Source organism: Eurytemora carolleeae, unplaced genomic scaffold (assembly GCF_000591075.1).
Source record: "Eurytemora carolleeae unplaced genomic scaffold, Eaff_2.0 scaffold1872, whole genome shotgun sequence".
NCBI classification, from domain to species: domain Eukaryota; kingdom Metazoa; phylum Arthropoda; class Copepoda; order Calanoida; family Temoridae; genus Eurytemora; species Eurytemora carolleeae.
The window spans coordinates 1-17,530 of record NW_019397803.1 but is presented as its reverse complement, the minus strand read 5'-3'; the positions used below and the strand labels follow the sequence as shown (position 1 = coordinate 17,530).

At 32.0% G+C, this 17,530-nt stretch overlaps 4 protein-coding genes across 5 annotated transcripts in view; all 4 read left to right on the top strand.

The window, feature by feature from the left end:
• Positions 1 to 15,651, top strand: part of LOC111715955 (uncharacterized) — a 19,158-nt gene extending 3,507 nt beyond the window's left edge. The window contains exons 1-9 of one of the 2 annotated variants that reach the window (XM_023491364.1): positions 12,342 to 12,400; positions 12,519 to 12,610; positions 12,934 to 13,039; positions 13,236 to 13,274; positions 13,765 to 13,878; positions 14,053 to 14,160; positions 14,554 to 14,644; positions 15,214 to 15,341; positions 15,465 to 15,651. In XM_023491364.1, the coding sequence (XP_023347132.1) occupies positions 12,373 to 12,400; positions 12,519 to 12,610; positions 12,934 to 13,039; positions 13,236 to 13,274; positions 13,765 to 13,878; positions 14,053 to 14,160; positions 14,554 to 14,644; positions 15,214 to 15,341; positions 15,465 to 15,511 (753 nt within the window). In that variant the 5' untranslated portion in view covers positions 12,342 to 12,372 and the 3' untranslated portion in view covers positions 15,512 to 15,651. Of the gene's footprint in view, positions 1 to 12,341; positions 12,401 to 12,518; positions 12,611 to 12,933; positions 13,040 to 13,235; positions 13,275 to 13,764; positions 13,879 to 14,052; positions 14,161 to 14,553; positions 14,645 to 15,213; positions 15,342 to 15,464 lie in introns of those variants that run through there. The other variant, XM_023491365.1, reaches the window with a different exon arrangement.
• On the top strand, positions 3,822 to 9,347 carry LOC111715961 (uncharacterized). Its single transcript, XM_023491369.1, has 13 exons — positions 3,822 to 3,825; positions 3,929 to 4,063; positions 4,355 to 4,399; positions 4,494 to 4,529; positions 4,967 to 5,066; positions 5,305 to 5,390; positions 5,796 to 5,874; positions 6,317 to 6,367; positions 6,575 to 6,800; positions 7,210 to 7,255; positions 7,768 to 8,198; positions 8,727 to 8,853; positions 9,214 to 9,347. The coding sequence occupies exons 1-13, from the start codon at positions 3,822 to 3,824 to the stop codon at positions 9,345 to 9,347; spliced, it is 1,500 nt and encodes a 499-aa protein (XP_023347137.1).
• On the top strand, positions 9,586 to 10,582 carry LOC111715960 (uncharacterized). Its single transcript, XM_023491367.1, has 3 exons — positions 9,586 to 9,680; positions 9,878 to 9,990; positions 10,476 to 10,582. Exons 1-3 carry the CDS (start codon positions 9,586 to 9,588, stop codon positions 10,580 to 10,582), a joined length of 315 nt encoding a protein of 104 aa, XP_023347135.1.
• Positions 10,699 to 12,190, top strand: LOC111715959 (uncharacterized). Its single transcript, XM_023491366.1, has 6 exons — positions 10,699 to 10,781; positions 10,889 to 10,988; positions 11,190 to 11,319; positions 11,552 to 11,644; positions 11,873 to 11,973; positions 12,099 to 12,190. The coding sequence occupies exons 1-6, from the start codon at positions 10,704 to 10,706 to the stop codon at positions 12,188 to 12,190; spliced, it is 594 nt and encodes a 197-aa protein (XP_023347134.1). The 5' UTR covers positions 10,699 to 10,703.
• Positions 15,652 to 17,530: the final 1,879 nt, after the last annotated feature.

Here is a 17,530-nt window from a genome sequence, read left to right as displayed (position 1 = left end):
ATTTACAATTTCTCAAAAGATAAAACTTTTATCCTTAAACTTAAAAAACTTTGACACATCATTTTTGAAAATAATTATTTTGATATAAAAGTTAGGTATGGTTTTAAATTGTTTAGTGACACGAAATGTAAAGACGGCAAACTTGGTTCGTTCTTCCGAACCACTAATTTGGTGGAACACTCTTTTTCTCATCTAGCAGAATATGACGAGGAAGATTTAGCTAAAATCGGTAAATTTCTTAATCTCTGTTACATTGTTTTGTTTTCCTGTTATTTCTACACTTTTATTGTTAACAATTCGTTTTAAGATTTCAGACATTTTGTTTTTTTTAGATGGTAAGCCGGTGTTAATTATCAATAAAAATTCTGTTAATTACATGTTGAATAAGGTTTTTAACAAAATTTTCAGAACTCGGAATTTGTTAAAATTTAACAGTTTAACTGTTATTGATAAAAAAGAACAACTTATTAGGTGATTTAGCGTTTACAAGTGCTTTTCAAGCCCATCAAGGACAAGCTGCATGGAACTGCAGCTACTTAAGCTATTCTAAGAAACCACATCTTTCGGAAGGACATAAGGACGGAAGTCCTCACAATGTTAGGTAGATATTTAGCAAATGCTTTTTTCGTGTATATATGTGTATGCTTTGCTTGTCTGTCTGTTTGTTTGTTTGTTTGTTTGTTTGTTTGTTTGCATCCGATAAACGTCAAAACAGCTGAATCAATCAAGTCCAAATTTTTTGTTGGATCTAATTTTTCAGTTGCCCATCTTCTACTTTAATTGTTAACATTTTCTCTTTGTATTTATTGTAAAACAATAAAAACATGCTTTCTGGTTCAATGAAAAAAAAATTTGGACTATGCACAATTGAATTCGACAATCAAATTTTGTTTGAGGCTAACTTTTGACAATTTGATCATCCCAAACCTTCCCTGCATTCTTGTGAGGTCGCACACAAAAGTTTGGCCAGATCTGTTCAGCCGTTTTGTTGTTTATTTGATTAAAAACTAACATTCAATCAGGCATACCGACAAGCAAAGTAAATATATAGTCTAGCTTAGGAACCCAACTTTCCCGTAAATTCTCTGAGTTCCCAAATCAATATTTGAGGCAAATCAATCTAATTTTTAATTTTAATTTTTTTAAATTTCTATTGCTTTTATTTTATCTTTTTGTGGTTTTTCTAAATCAAAATATCCTGATCTTACCATGTGTTATTCTCAGTAACCCTGCTTGTATCAAATCAGCCACGCTCCNTTATTGACCTTTACGACCATTAAACTTCTATATAATGGAAAGTGATTCCTTTGCCATAAAAATGTTGTTAAAAGTAATATGTATTCTTATTGCATTCAGATGTTAGATTCAAATTAACAAATAAATATTTAGAGACAATGAAAGAAGACGGATGAATTTCATTGTTTAATACAAAGAATTGAACAGGTAATAAAAAAAAGTAGAAAAGTACACATTATTTGTGATTAAATGATCTAACATCTTAATATTTAATGTGTTTTTTTAATTAGGAAATCACTGAAGTTGGCATCCCAAATCAAACCAACACCACGGAATTGCCAGCATTGCCAGACCTACATAGGAAGCATATTTATTTTTTTTTTAAAAATTTACAATTTCTCAAAAGATAAAACTTTTATCCTTAAACTTTAAAAACTTTGACACATCATTTTTGAAAAAAATTATTTTGATATAAAAGTTAGGTATGGTTTTAAATTGTTTAGTGACACGAAATGTAAAGACGGCAAACTTGGTTCGTTCTTCTGAACCACTAATTTGGTGGAACACTCTTTTTCTCATCTAGCAGAATATGACGAGGAAGCTAAAATCGGTAAATTTCTTAATCTCTGTTACATCGTTTTGTTTTCCTGTTATTTCTACACTTTTATTGTTAACAATTTGTTAAAAGATTTCAGACATTTTTTTTTTTTAGATGGTAAGCCGGTGTTAATTATCAGTGGAGATAAAGGAGGGAGCGTGCAGCTTAAGGAATTAATATAATTTAATAAAAATTCTGTTAATAGCATGTTGAAAAAGGTTTTTAACAAAATTTTCAGAACTCGGAATTTGTTAAAGTTTAACAGTTTAACTGTTATTGATAAAAAAGAACAACATTAGGTGATTTAGCGTTTACATGTGCTTTTCAAGCCCATCAAGGATAAGCTGCATGGAACTGCAGCTACTTCAGCTACTCTGAGAAACCACGTCTTTCGGAAGGACATAAGGACGGAAGTCCTCACAATGTTAGGTAGATATGTAGCAAATGCTTTTTTCATGTATATATATGTATGCTTTGCTTGTCTGTCTGTCTGTTTTTTTGTTTGTTTGCATCCGATAAACGTCAAAACAGCTGAATCGATCAAGTCCAAATTTTTTGTTGGATCTAATTTTTCGGTTGCCCAACTTCTATTTTAATTGTGAACATTTTCTCTTTGTATTTATTGTAAAACAATAAAAAAATGCTTTCTGATTCAATGAAAAAAAAAATTTGGACTATGCACAATTAAATTCGACAATCAAATTTTGTTGGAGGCTAACTTTTGACAATTTGATCATCCCAAATCCCCCCCCTGGAGAATATGTAGGAAATTGTATTATGTTTTTTTGGGTAAGTTTTTGGGTAAATTTTGCCTATCACAAAATATTTTTTCAAATCTCTACCAGGGGGGGGGGGAGTTTTATAAAGAAAATTTATTCCCCATGAAAATCAGAGGATTTTTATAGTGTTAGTTAAACAACTCAAATCCATTTCTTAGGTGTCTTGCTTTGTTTATTAGGATCAAAATACCCTAAATTGTTCAGGTTTGCTGCTTAATGCTTCTGGAAATCAAAGCTTTACTGGACCATCATCATTTTTTTTGGGTTAGTTTAAACTTGATTTCTTATGTTGCTAGTTACAAAAAAATAAATAAAAAAGAAGGTATCCTTGTAGTTTAGTATTAGAAACTCATTTTTTTTTTGGCATGCTTACTTCCAGAACTTCACTAATTTGTCAATCAACTAGATGAAAAACATGATTCAAATATGTTTTTTAGTACTTTATTTTTCTTTCAGGTAATGGAATCATTGTGATGTGGAGGAATTCAATGTTAGGGGAATCTTTTAACTACTTTTTGGGTAAGTTAAAGATTTTGTATAATCCATCATTTTTTAAAATTAGTTTCATATATATGTATTTAAAAAGTGTGGTTGATTTTCTAAATTCCACCTGAATAGCATTCATATTAAATATTAAAATGTTTTTAAGAAAAGATCTTCTTCTCTAAGTTAATATTTCCTGGAGGAAAACCGGCTTTTATGACGATTAAATTTTATCAACATGACTAATTTAGGCAGAACATTTTTTGGTCAACAGTTTTTATTCTTATTTTATTAATTTATATATATTTTAGTTGAAATGTGGCTAAGTTGAATATACAACTATCTCCTGGAAAATCTAGGGGGCTCTGCCTAAAACTTAAACCATCATATCTAGCCCTTGAAGCTCACTTTCTTTGACTTCATTTTTGTTGTCGACTAAACTCTTTTAAGCAAATTTAACTCAAAAAACTAAAAATGTTGACCATATATATTTGATGTCCTAAAATTGCTTGCATATAATGAATTATTGATTATTCTTTTTATCTCACAATATTGGCTCTCTTCCAATAACTTCATTTCCGTAGTGAATTGGATGTGACTTTCATTATTTATTTTAGTAAACTTTTATGTTATTTAAATATTTATCATATTCAACATTCAATTTGAACTCCGCTCTCCTGCCTTCATATCAATATCAACACAAGAAAAATGAAGACTTTAACAAAATGGGTAAGTGATGATTTATTTCATTTTGTCTTTCTTAATTTTAATAGTTTCTTTATAAATTTCCTCCAATCCTTTCAGAAATTCTTTGAAACTTTTTTTGTTGCAGGTTCATTTCAATTTGGATTTTCTAATCACTGGGGACTTATAATGACTACACCCTCGTTTATCACTAAGTGCCCTCATCCCTCAGCTCTAACCTGTACAAGAACTCAGTGCACCCAAATGGTGTATTGCCTGTCAAGTACAGAGTTTTCTCTTGGTGTAGGCATCCATCATATTTTATCTGTACACAAACTAAGTGCATTCAAATGAGTGCATTCAAAAGGTGTATTGTCTGTTAAGTACAGTGGTTACTTTGGTGTAGGCATTCCTCAGCTTTAACCTGTACAAGAACTCAATGTACTTAAATGCTGCATTGCCTGTTCAATTTTTTTGGGTTAAAATCCTGCAAATTTTACAAGTTTGAAACTTTTTTAGCCCAGTATTTGAGTTAATAAATTAAAGCTGTTAATCAGATTTAAAAATATTTCAGGGAAGCTATGTATTATCCTTGGTAGTTCTTTCTTTAATATGAAAGGTTGGTGCTCAATAATATTTTTTTCAATCAAGTTTCTTTATGTGAATAGATTCTCATTGACAATGAGTGTATTTATTTAAAGTTCTTATTTTAGAGTGTAGAGATTGCAAGCATCATTTGCGAGGAACAGGTTTGTCAGTGATTTGTTAAGCAATTTTAATGAAAATTTAAATCAATTACAAGTTGAGAATTTAAATATCATGGAAAAGGGGTGCGAATGGAAAATATAATTTCCCTTACTTTTTGTTAGTAAATGAGACCTGTGTGCTAAAGAAATTTATTTAACAAAGTAAAAACATGTGAAAACATGAAGGTTAATGGGAAAAACGATATGAAATATCTGATTGATTTATTGGTTGATTTGTTGGGGTTTGTTTTTTTTCTTTTACTTGGCTATAGTTGAATGATTAATTGATTGATTTGCTTAGAGTTTACTGAATTATAATCTTGATAGATTGATATTTATATATCTTGATTGATTTATTGATTATATGATAAACTGAACTTTTTCATTTGTTGTGCAAAATAATCCAAATGAGACAATTGAGCAAAAGAATTTTTATTTAGAAGTAGTTAAGTCCCTTACCAAAGTTCCAGAACTCCAGATAACCAATGAAGCTATTTTTCAAGTGTTTGACGTCACAGGGGATGGAAACTGTGGTTTTAGGTATTCTTATTAATTCATCTTGTCTTCAGGAGCACTTAGACCACTTTCAATATTACTAATATCTGCTTACAAATTCCCCCCTGGAATTTTTGCAAGGAAATTTCAAATGTAAGTTAAATAAATTAGGAATTAGGCCTGAAGTTGAGCTTCAATATATCATCATAGCTTGGTTTTGCAGTAAAAATCAACTTAGAAGTTTTTTGATACAATTTAGAATAGTAATAAGGTCAAATTTCAGAAGTATAAGTCTTCTTTTGTACGGTACTGAAGACAAACAAGAACATTTGAGAAGAAATATTTTAGAGTTTGCACTGAATAATGAAGGTAAATTAAATAGAGTCAAGTTATTAAGAATTATTATCATTATTATTATCATGATGTGTGACAGCTTTACTAATTGTTTTGTAGTATTTTTTTGGGCACAAAAAGATGGAAAATATACCTGTCTAGCTAACACAGACAAATACCATGGAAAACAGTTCCACTTTTTTTTAACATTTATTAATTTTTTTATTTTTTACATCTCTTTCTTCTAAAGTCTCAATTATCTCGTTCTTGTTTGTGTATCATCCATTTGAGGGCTAATTTTTCTGGAATCAACTGAAAAATATAATTTCTTCATTGAACTTCTTTTTTTAAGACAGAAGGGGAGGGGTATGGGGCACCCTTCCCCTAACCACTCTGCCCTAAAGAAAGAAGTTCCACTTTAAAAATAACTAACTATCTCAGATGAGAGTTTCGGGTTAGACCCTTCATCTTTTGTGCACAACAGTTCAGACTGTTATGGAGAGAGCTTTTGCTCCTCAAGGTAACTATAGCTTCAGTTGGGAGTCAATTTAGTCGGATATTTTTAAATTAAATCTTGATATGCTTGGGGGGCTCCCTTTCATCCATATTTAACGAAATGATGATTCTCCATAAATGCAGGGGAGCTAAAAATGTTTGCATGGCTCAAACTTGGTCTTGTTGCTGACATCATACTATCTAACCTTGGAAATTGACTTTTAACAGGATACATCGCAAATGCTAAAATTGAATTCATATCGAGGCTGAAATCCCATTACTCAATCGGTACTTGAAACTCCAGTCTGAGAAATTTAGCATAAAGCTTTCCCCAACACTTGATTTTATATCTCAATAAATTGTTGCTGACATCTGTTTCATGACATTTCCCACACTGGCAGTCTAAATTGTACATTTCAGTTTAACAGACAAACTTAAAGAAATGTAATTGGATATATATGTTTCAGTTCAACAGGATGCCATGAAGGAATGATCCTCCAGAAATCTGGAGAAAACTTGTAAGTTATAATCATTTAAAAAAATTTTTTTTATTGCACTAAGAACTCTGAAACTTGGCATTAAGGCATGTTTTGCTAAAATTTAAAACCTATTTGTAATGTCTGGGGTTCTTATTTTACGTTTAACTCTCTCTGTGCCCTTTTGTGGGTGGAATGATGCTTCAAATTTGAATTCCTGAATTGTTTGTAAACAAATATTATTTTCAGCCTTGTCTTCTGCAGACAAGAATATATTACCGAAATGATGGAACATGGAGTCTGGGCGGGATCACCGGAGTGGAGAATGGCCTCTATATTCCTTAAGCGAGCTATTATTGTATTTACCCCTGAAGATGAGCAAAGTCTTGACCAGTATTGGTTAGATGTCTATCCACCCAAGACGCACAATCCTAAAGCACCTCTCCTTATCAAGGCTATTCCAAACCATTATCAGGTATACCGTTTTTAATCAAGGATCTAAGATTTCAGTTCACAACCTGATTTTCTGCTGTTTTTTTATATTTAGGATCAAAGAGGGTGTCCTACTAAGCATTGCAGCCAACTTTCCCATGTTTTGAATACTAATCTTAAAGTTTTTTTGAGCAAACTTTTAAGTTTTAACAAAACTTTTAGGAAATTCTTAAAATATTTCAGATTATAATTAACATTCATGAAGTTGCCACAGGATTGTATTTAACATCTAAGCATTGGTCAGCTTTAAACATGACACAACCTGAAACAAATGTTAAGTTTTCATCCAAGCTTATCTAATCTAAAAAACTTTGTCTTTGCTTAGCTAAGCTTTAAAAAACATTAAAACTTCACCAAACTGAATATCTGAAAATAATTGAGTTAATTTATAGGCCCTAACAGCACTTCCTCTGAAATGTCTTGGTATCTGCCAAAAAGGTTTGTCATATTGATAGGTTTACTTAAAGTTGAAAATTGATGGGAAAGTTAGGTTTTTGCTAAAAAATTCAGTGGTGCAAGTGTGCTGAATGAATTACATTTTAACTAGCAACTTGTTTAAAATTGTGTGATGCCAAATCAAAAACGTGCCTGGGGTGTATGTTTTTAAAATTATTTCCCCCCCCCCCTGGAGATTGGGAATTGATTTTTCGGAGATCTGGGGGAAGAAAATGAAAAATTGGATGTGAAAAGGCAGGTCTTTCATACTTGATTTAATCAAAGCATGCAAGGTGGAGTGGAAAATTTCCTTGAAAGAATTTTAGGATGCCAAACTCAGTAGTCAGTTGGCAAAGGAGCATAATAATTTTTATTTAATATTTGTTGATGAAAAACTAGCGGTTAGCAAAAAGAAAACAAATCCATGACATTGATTTCCATTTCATTGCTAACTTGATAATCATAAATAAAGACCCTATTTCTACTTAAATATTTTAAAAAGTCTTGTTGTTTAGGTCTGCCCACTAGACATGGAAGAGGTAAAAAAGGTAGAAAAGAAAGGATAAAAACAAAAAGATCTCAATCACAGTATCCTTCAGAGCCTGAAATATCTAGTGCATTCTTCTCCTCCTCAACTAGTGCAGAACCTACAATTATGACTGCTGAAGGAGATCAATCTAAACTAGCTTGGCCTATAGAGCCTTTGAATGGTTCAGAACCAAATATTTCAACTGTTCCTATATTAAACACAAGTAGATCTTATTTATCAGCCTGCTCTTCTCCAGAACCAGAAAATTTGACAGTTTTTCCTGTTTTGGATATAAGCAGATCTAATTCAACAACATCCTGCCCATCTTCAACAAGTCCAGACCCTAAAATTTCACCAGTTGGATCTTTAAGAACATCATCATCATCATTATCTACCCCAAAGAAACTGCGAAAACCGGTAGGACATTTAAAGGGATATGTATTTTCTTGATTAATTCTTTTGAGGGAAATCTACCATAGGAAAGTAAAATTGAAATTTAATTTATTAGGTAGTCTAAAGATTAAGAAAAATATAATAAAAATCATGAATTGATGGACATTTCCTGAGCGCTACAGAGTTCTCTAAAAAGTATTTATTGCAATTTACTCCTTAAAGTGTTTGCGAAAAATGAAAGGGTGTATAGGCTTATGGCAAATAATAATCGCTTTTGATCGCTACTAATCTTGCTTCTATCTGTTGTGTCTATAAGGAGAAAATTGTTTTGAGGATTCTTGACAATGAAGACGACATTTTCATATTTTCCAGGAATTTTCTAAAAATCCAGCGCAAGCGAAATATTATTTAAAAGAACGAATCCGAGTTAAATGTTGCAACCTTCTAATTTGTATGGACGCTACATCCTTCAGCATGAGTTGTTTTTAACAATCAGACACAATGAGATAGTTGCAAGAAATTATTCATTTCATGCAGTTACATTAATTTTAGAAGAGTTTGGTTTCCTCATCAAGATTAAAAAATAGGCAGAGATTTAACAGGATCAAGGTTGCAATGAGTAAGGTATCTGCCTTGTTAGAAGAAGAGGATCTTCCTGAGTTCCTAAAAATGTACAAAGGTTTGTTGTAGAAAATATAATAATTTACTGATTTTGGGCTACATGTCATTATCTTTGTCACTACTTTTCAACACCTTGTGCGAGGCCAAGTCTGATTTCATGTCCTTCATTTCTTAAATACATTGGGAAAGTATTGCTAGCTTAAATAATTTCAATAAAGTCCTCAATTTATTTCCCATCTATAGCTCCAATTGTAAAAGAAAAGTGAAAAAACTAAATTAAATGTGACTTATAAATTAGGTCAAATTTAGTTGATGTTCAAAAGGAAATTTCTGAAGCAATTTTGCATTTGACCATAATGGGTCAAACATCTAAGCTTTGATAATTATTGAATATTTATCAAATGCCTCACTGTTATAGGCAAGTATTCCGTCTCTACAGATGAAACAGTTGCTCTGCTCAGAGAAGCGCACCTTTCCCAGAAATCCTTGTGGAAAATTAAAAGATTTCTGTTGAGAAAAAATCTAGGAACTATGAATTTAACATTTCTGTAAAGCATTATTAATTAAGGATTTTTATACTAACACTTAAACACTTTAAAATAATATATTTTTGATAAACTAACAATTTTTTGGAAAAAGAATTTTAAAAAAAACTTTTTTTTTATTTTTCTGAACAAACAATTTTACTGAATGATCTTTCAGTTAGAAAATGTCCAATGGAAACTGAACAATATTTTTGAGAATGAACGAAATCAATTATTTTCGGAACAAATGTTTAAATTAGTAATGTATGACAGATGTGTTCCCGTCCTGTCACAAGATTAAAGAAAGAATGAAGGTGTTAGCTGCAGTGGATTTAGAACATGGCTACATGCCACTTTTCAAGTAATTATTCATTGAATTTTTTATTTGCTTTTCAGTCTTTGAAACATTTTTGTTGTTGTTACTGAGATTTCTTTGAAAAAATTTCCATGTAAACATCCATGGGTTGATGCCTTATTATCTAAACAATGTTAAACTTGTCAGATTGGTGCTTGAACACCTCAAAAATTGTTTTGTCAAGTAATAGATAATATAACTAGGGACTCCAAACAGGACACAATAACATCCTCCAGATTCATCCGGACAAAGAATTTGCACAACCATATTCTAAGTCAAGTAGAGGAGCTGAATCCTGATGATCTTCATTTAATTGGTAAGTTAAAATACAAGGTGAAAAAGTGATTTGTAAGCTTTTTTTGGCACTTAACGTCATCTTATTGTACTGAAAAGAGTTACTAGTACGCACAATGCCTTTTAATTGGGGGATAGTAGATAAGACATTTTGGTGTAAAATGACAGTTTCCTTCATAAGTATACCTAAAATCAGAAAATTTGTTGTACCTCTTCTCAATTATATAAACAGAATGAGATAAATTGTGCATTTACAATTATAGAATACTTGACAGCATTTTAGATGGAAAAATTTCTATTCGACTCTTCTCTTCAGATCCTTGGTGATGACCGAATTTTAAATCTTGGGGCATAAAATGCAAGGAGGGCGAGTTTGATGGACCTGGGGTTTGACTACGGCGGTTTGGTGATGGGCTTCTGCGGTCCTGAGCTCTACCACGTGATGGGGAATGTTTAACGCGGCCAGGCATCGTCTTCCACAATAGCACAGTAAACAAATTATTTTAGATGGAAAAATTGGTGTTGTTATTGGTGGAGACAAAGGAGGAAGCATTACCATGAAGGAACTGTTGATAACTTATTTAGTATTTGTGAAAAAAACAACTCCGAACTAGATAAAAGCTGTTTAAAGCTAATTGCAATGCATATTCTCACAGTTTTTGCCACTTCAATTTTAATTTTGATTCTAATGCACACAATTTAAAGTTATCTTATGTCTGATAACAGATGAACACTATGAAACTGCACACATGTGTAGTGTTGAAAGATGGAAGTCAACACTGGTCAAATATTTCTGTCTATGGCATGTATGAGGTAAAACTTGCTTAACCTTTTTTTATATTGTAATGTCACATCTAGCTTTGAATTCTAAAATTAAAATTAAATCATTTTTTAATTATAATTTCTTAATTATTGTTCAGGGTGCCGACAACATGGAAAACCTCCACATATTCCATTTTCCCCTCCTGGATCAATTACGAAAACTACAAAGATCTGACAAGTTCCTTATTGGACTACAAGGTTTTTTTTTTCAATATTAACCTGGTTTTTAAAACTTGACTTCAGGCCTTTAGAATTTAGAGCCATAAACCATCCTAAATGACGTAGGACACCCTGTAATTGGGACCTATAGCAGCTTGTGTGTCCCTCCCATATGTGAAGCTTTTAAGGAATGCTCTCTAGAATTTTTTCAAATTATGTTATGATTATGAATTTCATTAGGGGACATGGCCTACGTCTCAGCCATGATTGGCCACCAGGCCCAAAGTGCCTACTGGCCAAGTATATTCAGAATGGTGCCGAGGGAGCACCTGTTCCATTATCATAAGAATGGATCTCCTCACAATCCAAGGTAAGATTTAATAACACTAACTTAGCTATTATATCTTGGAGCAAAACAAAACAGCAGTAGTGGCTGAACAAGGAATGAGTCATAAGAAATGAATTGAATGATTTTGTTAGGAAAATGAATGAATTTTTGAGAAAGTGTAGTAATTTTTACAAGATAGAGGGGTGGTGGGGGGTTAGGGGTTGTAAATTCAGAAAAATAAATATTACCCCAAAATTCTCACTTTGTATTACAGCAATCAAGACTGCATGTTCGAATGGCGAACACCTACAAGTCTTCACCAAGACCTGTTGGCCAGTGAGGCGGACAATCTGTCCAGAAATGCAAGGTAAAACCAACTGATGACTATCTACCAAATAGTTGTCTTAATTTTATACAGGGAACATTTGTTCCAAACAATGATTCGGCCCATTTCAAACACATGAGTTTTAGATTTCATGCTGTAATTTTTAAAAACAAGCTATTTTTTTGAAACAGTTTCCAAATTCTATAATAACCCAATAAGCCTAATTTGGAACTAACGTCCGACCAAGAAACCCTTCTTGAAATATTACAGAGAGAAAGGAGGGTGGCATGGATCCATGGCAGGAAGGCCTGCCTTTAAACCTTATCAACACATTCTGGAGGTTTTGCCGTCCAATCTTCATTTGGTTTTAGGTGTGTACTATTAATTTCAATCCAAGAAAAATCAATATTATGTGTGTAGAAGAAACAAGCATTTTTTTGTCATTTTTAACACAAGTAACTTTTTTGTTTATTTCATGGTGCTATTTCTATTTCAGGAATAGGAGGTTCAGTAATTGACAACCTCGAGGACAATTTAGGAATTGTTATTGTCCCCTTTCACAAGACAAATTCAAGCAGTTTACCCTAATTTCCAGCTTGTCTTATTTAAATAAGCTAGTTTAAAAAACTTTTTGATCCATAGTTACTAAAATCAATTATTTTCCCCTGCTGAAGAAAACATTATTGTACATTTTTCTAACATTATAAACAGAAAGAAAATAATAATTCATAACAGAACAGCAAGACAAGGAGGAAGAAGAAGTCAACCAAATGAGGATTGTTAAAGACGTGTTAAAGGGTGAGATAATTAAAAAGTTATTATTAACCAAACAAAAAAATGTGCAAGAACCCTAGACCCCATAATTTTTTTTGGGAGTAAATCAGAACGCTCCAATCCTTAAAAAACTAACATTTAGAAAAGATTGCTGATCTCGTCATCAAGAGAGATGACCTTTACTCTAAAACTGAAGAGATATCCAGCATCTTAGTTGATTTAGAAAACATTCAGGTAAAGATTGTGTTTTTACACTTAACACCTTTTCAAGTAGTCCTCCATTAAAGCGGACATGAGCAATTCATAACGGCACCCTTTAAACCAATATCAGAGTTTAATTTTTGAATATATTGTTATTCTTTAAACGCACTGAGTTTTATCTGATTTTCTGCATGTACTCTTTCAATTAGATTCAATCCGTAGGTCAATTTTAAATGGAGGGTTACTTCAAATTACAGTTACAGTCCCTTTATCTAATTCTATTATCATATTTCGGTGGCTTATGTTTTATAAAATAAAAAATATTTAAGAAATTTATTTCAAGTTTGTTAATCTAGGTTCAGATGAATTGCAGTTCTAGTCAGAGAATTCTTTATTCTAAAAGAATTTCTTCTCGAAAGTTCAGCAAAATCGTTTTGTGCGGAGATGCATGTATATGCACAGGTCAGTTACATGGGTATTAACCATTAAATTCCATTTAATAAACAATTTTTTAAACCTTTAATATCACCAAAGCCGTAACTTTNGGGGGGGGGGGGGTGACATTTGGAATTCCATTTTATTCCTGGATTTAGTTATGCAACATTGACAAAATAGATTATATTTTGGGGTAAGCATATTAAATGAGTTATTATTATAGAGTATACCTGCTGTGTTTGCATGGAGAGATCTCCATCAGGTAAAAAAGAAATGTTTCAAAAAATGAAAAATGAAATATCAATAAATTTTCTGTTATTGATTTTAATACTTTCGTTACTGGTAAAGATTCATTGAAAATTAAAAAAAAAATTTCAAAATATGTTTTATTTACTGCTAAAAACCTAGTCTTTTTTTGTTATGTTATGACAAATATCTTTCGAAAATTTGCTTTTAGTCCATAGTTTGCTTAGTTTCTTAGAGATCTTTAACAAATTTGAAATTTCTAAATGTGTTTTAAGACGAATATTATGATACCCATGTTGGGTTGTTTTGACCAAAAAAATGTATCGAAGAAAATTTTAGAACTTGTGCAAGATAAATTTTTACTAAGCAAGTGTTTTGCCAAAAAAAAACTTTTAAAATCTCAATTTTTTAAGAGCGGAAATGTTTTCATAAGGCATGTAGGCCAAACATTACTGCTTGTTAAGAATGTCAATGCAAAAATGTTGAAAAAAAAACTTTTTTGCTAGAGATACTATCGGAAAGGATGGGATTGTTTGCCCAGGAACTAGAGGAACTTGGTGATGTAAAACTAATTTCTCTAGAAATTCTTCAGCTAGAAGAAGAAATGAATTCTTCTAGAGGTAGTATTCTACTAAATATGTGCTGTTCACACGTATTTCGTTAACATGCAGATTTTAAAAATTTCTTGCATAGTTAATGTAATGATAGAAATAATAACTGACACTATTTTCAACTAGTGTAAACCTGTTTGAAAATGTTGCCGTGCCAAACATTTTTCATTCTTTACATTTCAGGTAGAAAGGCTGAAAAGCTATATGAAATTATCCGTAATCTCGGAATCGACCGGACAAGTTTCCTACCGGGCGTGATGCTTGGAAACCAGTTAATGACTTTTTTTGAAGGTATCCAATATGAAAGTTTAGAAACGCATAGCAGTAAATTCCGCAAAGTTTGAGTTCTCCCATTACAAAGTAAATAACCGATTGAAAAGATGCATTTATTTTTGGGGTAAGCATATTAAATGAGTTATTATTATAGAGTATACCTGCTGTGTTTGCATGGAGAGATCTCCATCAGGTAAAAAAGAAATGTTTCAAAAAATGAAAAATGAAATATCAATAAATTTTCTGTTTTTGATTTTAATACTTTCGTTACTGGTAAAGATTCATTGAAAATTAAAAAAAAAATTTCACATTATGTTTTATTTACTGCTAAAAACCTAGTCTTTTTTTTGTTATGTTATCTTTCGAAAATTTGCGTTTAGTCCATAGTTTTCTATCAGTAATATCATCTAGAAATCGTGCCTTTCCTCAAGGACCTGGTCAAGTCAGAAGAACTGGCAAATTGGACCCTTCTCGTAAAAACACTTTATTTAGTGTTTAAAAGGTACAATACAGCACAGCTTTCTTTAAATCTTGGTTTTCATGAGTGATGAAAACTTTTAACAATTTTTTTTGACGTCGTGGAATAATAATTTTACTAAATATTAGAGTTGTTTATGGATTGTCATGATCAGAAACATATATGGACTCATAAAGTGGTTTAAAAGATTTATATTAAAACTTTAAACATTTCTTACGCAGAAAGGAAGATATTTGAAGAAACATTTCAGGAGTAAACTTGGTTTGTTTTGTTGTGATCTTTAATTTAAACATTTTTTTTGAAAAATGTTTGGATTTAAATAATAAATACAAATTTTAAAAAACCTCCTGTATTACACAGGCACATTTTGATGTGATGTTGCGCATGCTCATTTCTGCAAAGCGAAGGCTTGGTCTGCCTAGCAACTCTGGGAGGCTTGTGTCTCCATAGCGGAGGCTCATGGCGTCTGGGGGTTTCCTCCCTTGTCCACTTTAAAGAAGGAGTTCAACGAGGCAGATTTATTTTGCTACATTTCACTAGTCATCATATCAGAACGTGAGCTTATTCTTGACTTAAATCAAATGTTTTTGCAGGTTAATCTCAGACAAGGTGGCCAAGGAGGAGGAAATCGACAAGTTTGAGAAGGAGTGCTGGGTGGTGGGGGAACTTTTTACGAAATTGTTTCCCCATAAAGTCATCTCTGTAAAATTAGATACGCTAGGAATGTTTGACTGATAAATATTTATGATTATTTTGATTTAACTTGAAAAATCCCTAATTTACCAAAATTTTAGAATACCAACTTTTTTGGCAAATTTTTCATTTTTCGGTTAAAATCATTTAGTTTTTGTATGTCCGCCCAGCCTTCGATTTTGGCAGGTACTTTTTTAACAAATATCCAAACAATCCTCATTACTCATGAACTCTGCAATAAATCGTTTTTTTTGGAAATTCCAAACTAATCCAGCATAAAACTATTAACTGGAAGGTTTAAACAAGACATTGCGTGCTCATCGCGGCTTGGCTTTCTCTACGAGNGTACTAAATTACATGACCTCGGGAAAGGAATTTATTGCCGGTCAAAATTGAAACATTTTGCCTTTGAAATATGTTGGTTTTAAATAACACAGAAAAGTCCGTGGAATCTTTATTCTTTTCTTAAATTGTTTCTACGAAAATGTAACCGTCGTGTTGCCGAGTATTATGATATATATTTTTATGCTATATTTTGTGCAAGGAAATCATCTCCAAATTTTAAAAACTGTATTAACATAAGACAATTTCAGGAAAACGGCGAATCTCAGTGCTCTATTCCAACCAGTTCCCCGCAAATGTTCCTGTGGGACATTTAAAGGAACAATTAATTAAATTTTTGAAAGAAAATACTTTGAAAATTTGAGTTTGCTACTGTACATGATTTCAATTTTGATTTCATTTTGCAAAAAAAATTCATTTTTAATTTTGAAATCAAACATTTAAATTCTATTGAATCTCCTGTTTACGTTTAGTATTTTAAACTACAAATGTTTAATTAAATTGGTTTAGTGAAAGGAAGATGCAGGGCCGGATGTGAAGTTCCGGAAATTTCTTGAAGTTTTGGAATTCGGGGTGTATGGGAAGGTGTTGGTTTGTGTGTGTGTTGTGTGTGTATTTGTTGTGTGTGTGTGTTGTGTGTGTATTTGTTGTGCTTGTGTGAGTGTGTGTCAGTGTGTGGTCTGTCGTGAATGAGTGTGCAGTACTGTCTTTGTCAAGGAATATAAAATAACCAATAAGAGACAAATTTACAACTCTCGTTTTTTTTTGAAATAAATTTTTTTAAAGTTTAAATTTATTGTTTTCAGATAAGAACATTTAACGTTCATAAATGACAATTTATATAGCGAAGACATTGTTTTCAGATAATAAAAGTTACAATGTTTGCCTGTGAGGAGCCAACATTTTTCATCAGTCTACTTCAAATTTGGATAGATTACTAGTATTTTAATGATGAAAATAAATATTTACTCCTGACTTGATCTTGAATATTAACGTTTCCCATCACACAATGATTGTCATTTAGTAATTTATTTATATATTAAGTTGTAATCTTGTTTGACCGATCGTAACTCGAGAACTATGGAAATTTTGATTGGGGAACTTGGGTTTTGCTCTTAATAACAAAAGTTCGCTTCATGACGCTAAAAATCAGTTAAGCAAAAGCCATGCAAATTAAGCATAAAATAGCATAACGTTTCTTGTTTAAACAATTGAAGAAAATATTTCGGTGTATTTTTCAACCTACGCAAATCCTTTATACTTAACTTCTGACCTACGAAAAGTACGCAATACTACACATTCGACCTATTAGCACGTGGTTGTCAGCTGCTAAATAAACTTGTGGCTGCAGCGCCCGGCCCCCTAGCCACGGCGCTCGGCCCAGAAATTGTCTGGCGTAGGTCCGATATTGCAGAAGTTCAGTAGGGGGGATGTTGCGTATAGACGAGGAAACATTACAAGAATATTTCGGTGTGCTTCATACAAACATATTTCTCAAAAAATTGTCCGTCAGATTCCTTGAGAAAAGTATGCTCTTGATACTGAATTTTATGTGGAGTAATTTATAAATGGCAATTCTAGAAGGGGGGGAGGGACTTTATCAATGTAAAAACAAATAATTTAAAAAATAACCTGACACAATTTAGAGCAATTATTCAATTGCAAACAAAAGATTGCAAGTATTGAAATAATGTATGGCGAAATAGTTAATCTTAATTTATTTTAATTTGTCCATCATCTATATCCCCCCCCCCCAGAGAAGTTGTGCCTAATTGTTTTGCTACGGAAAAAATATTGAAACTAAATTTGAGTTATCATACTCGAAGATAGCGGACGACATTTGAAATATGTTGTGCCAGTACAAAATAATATACT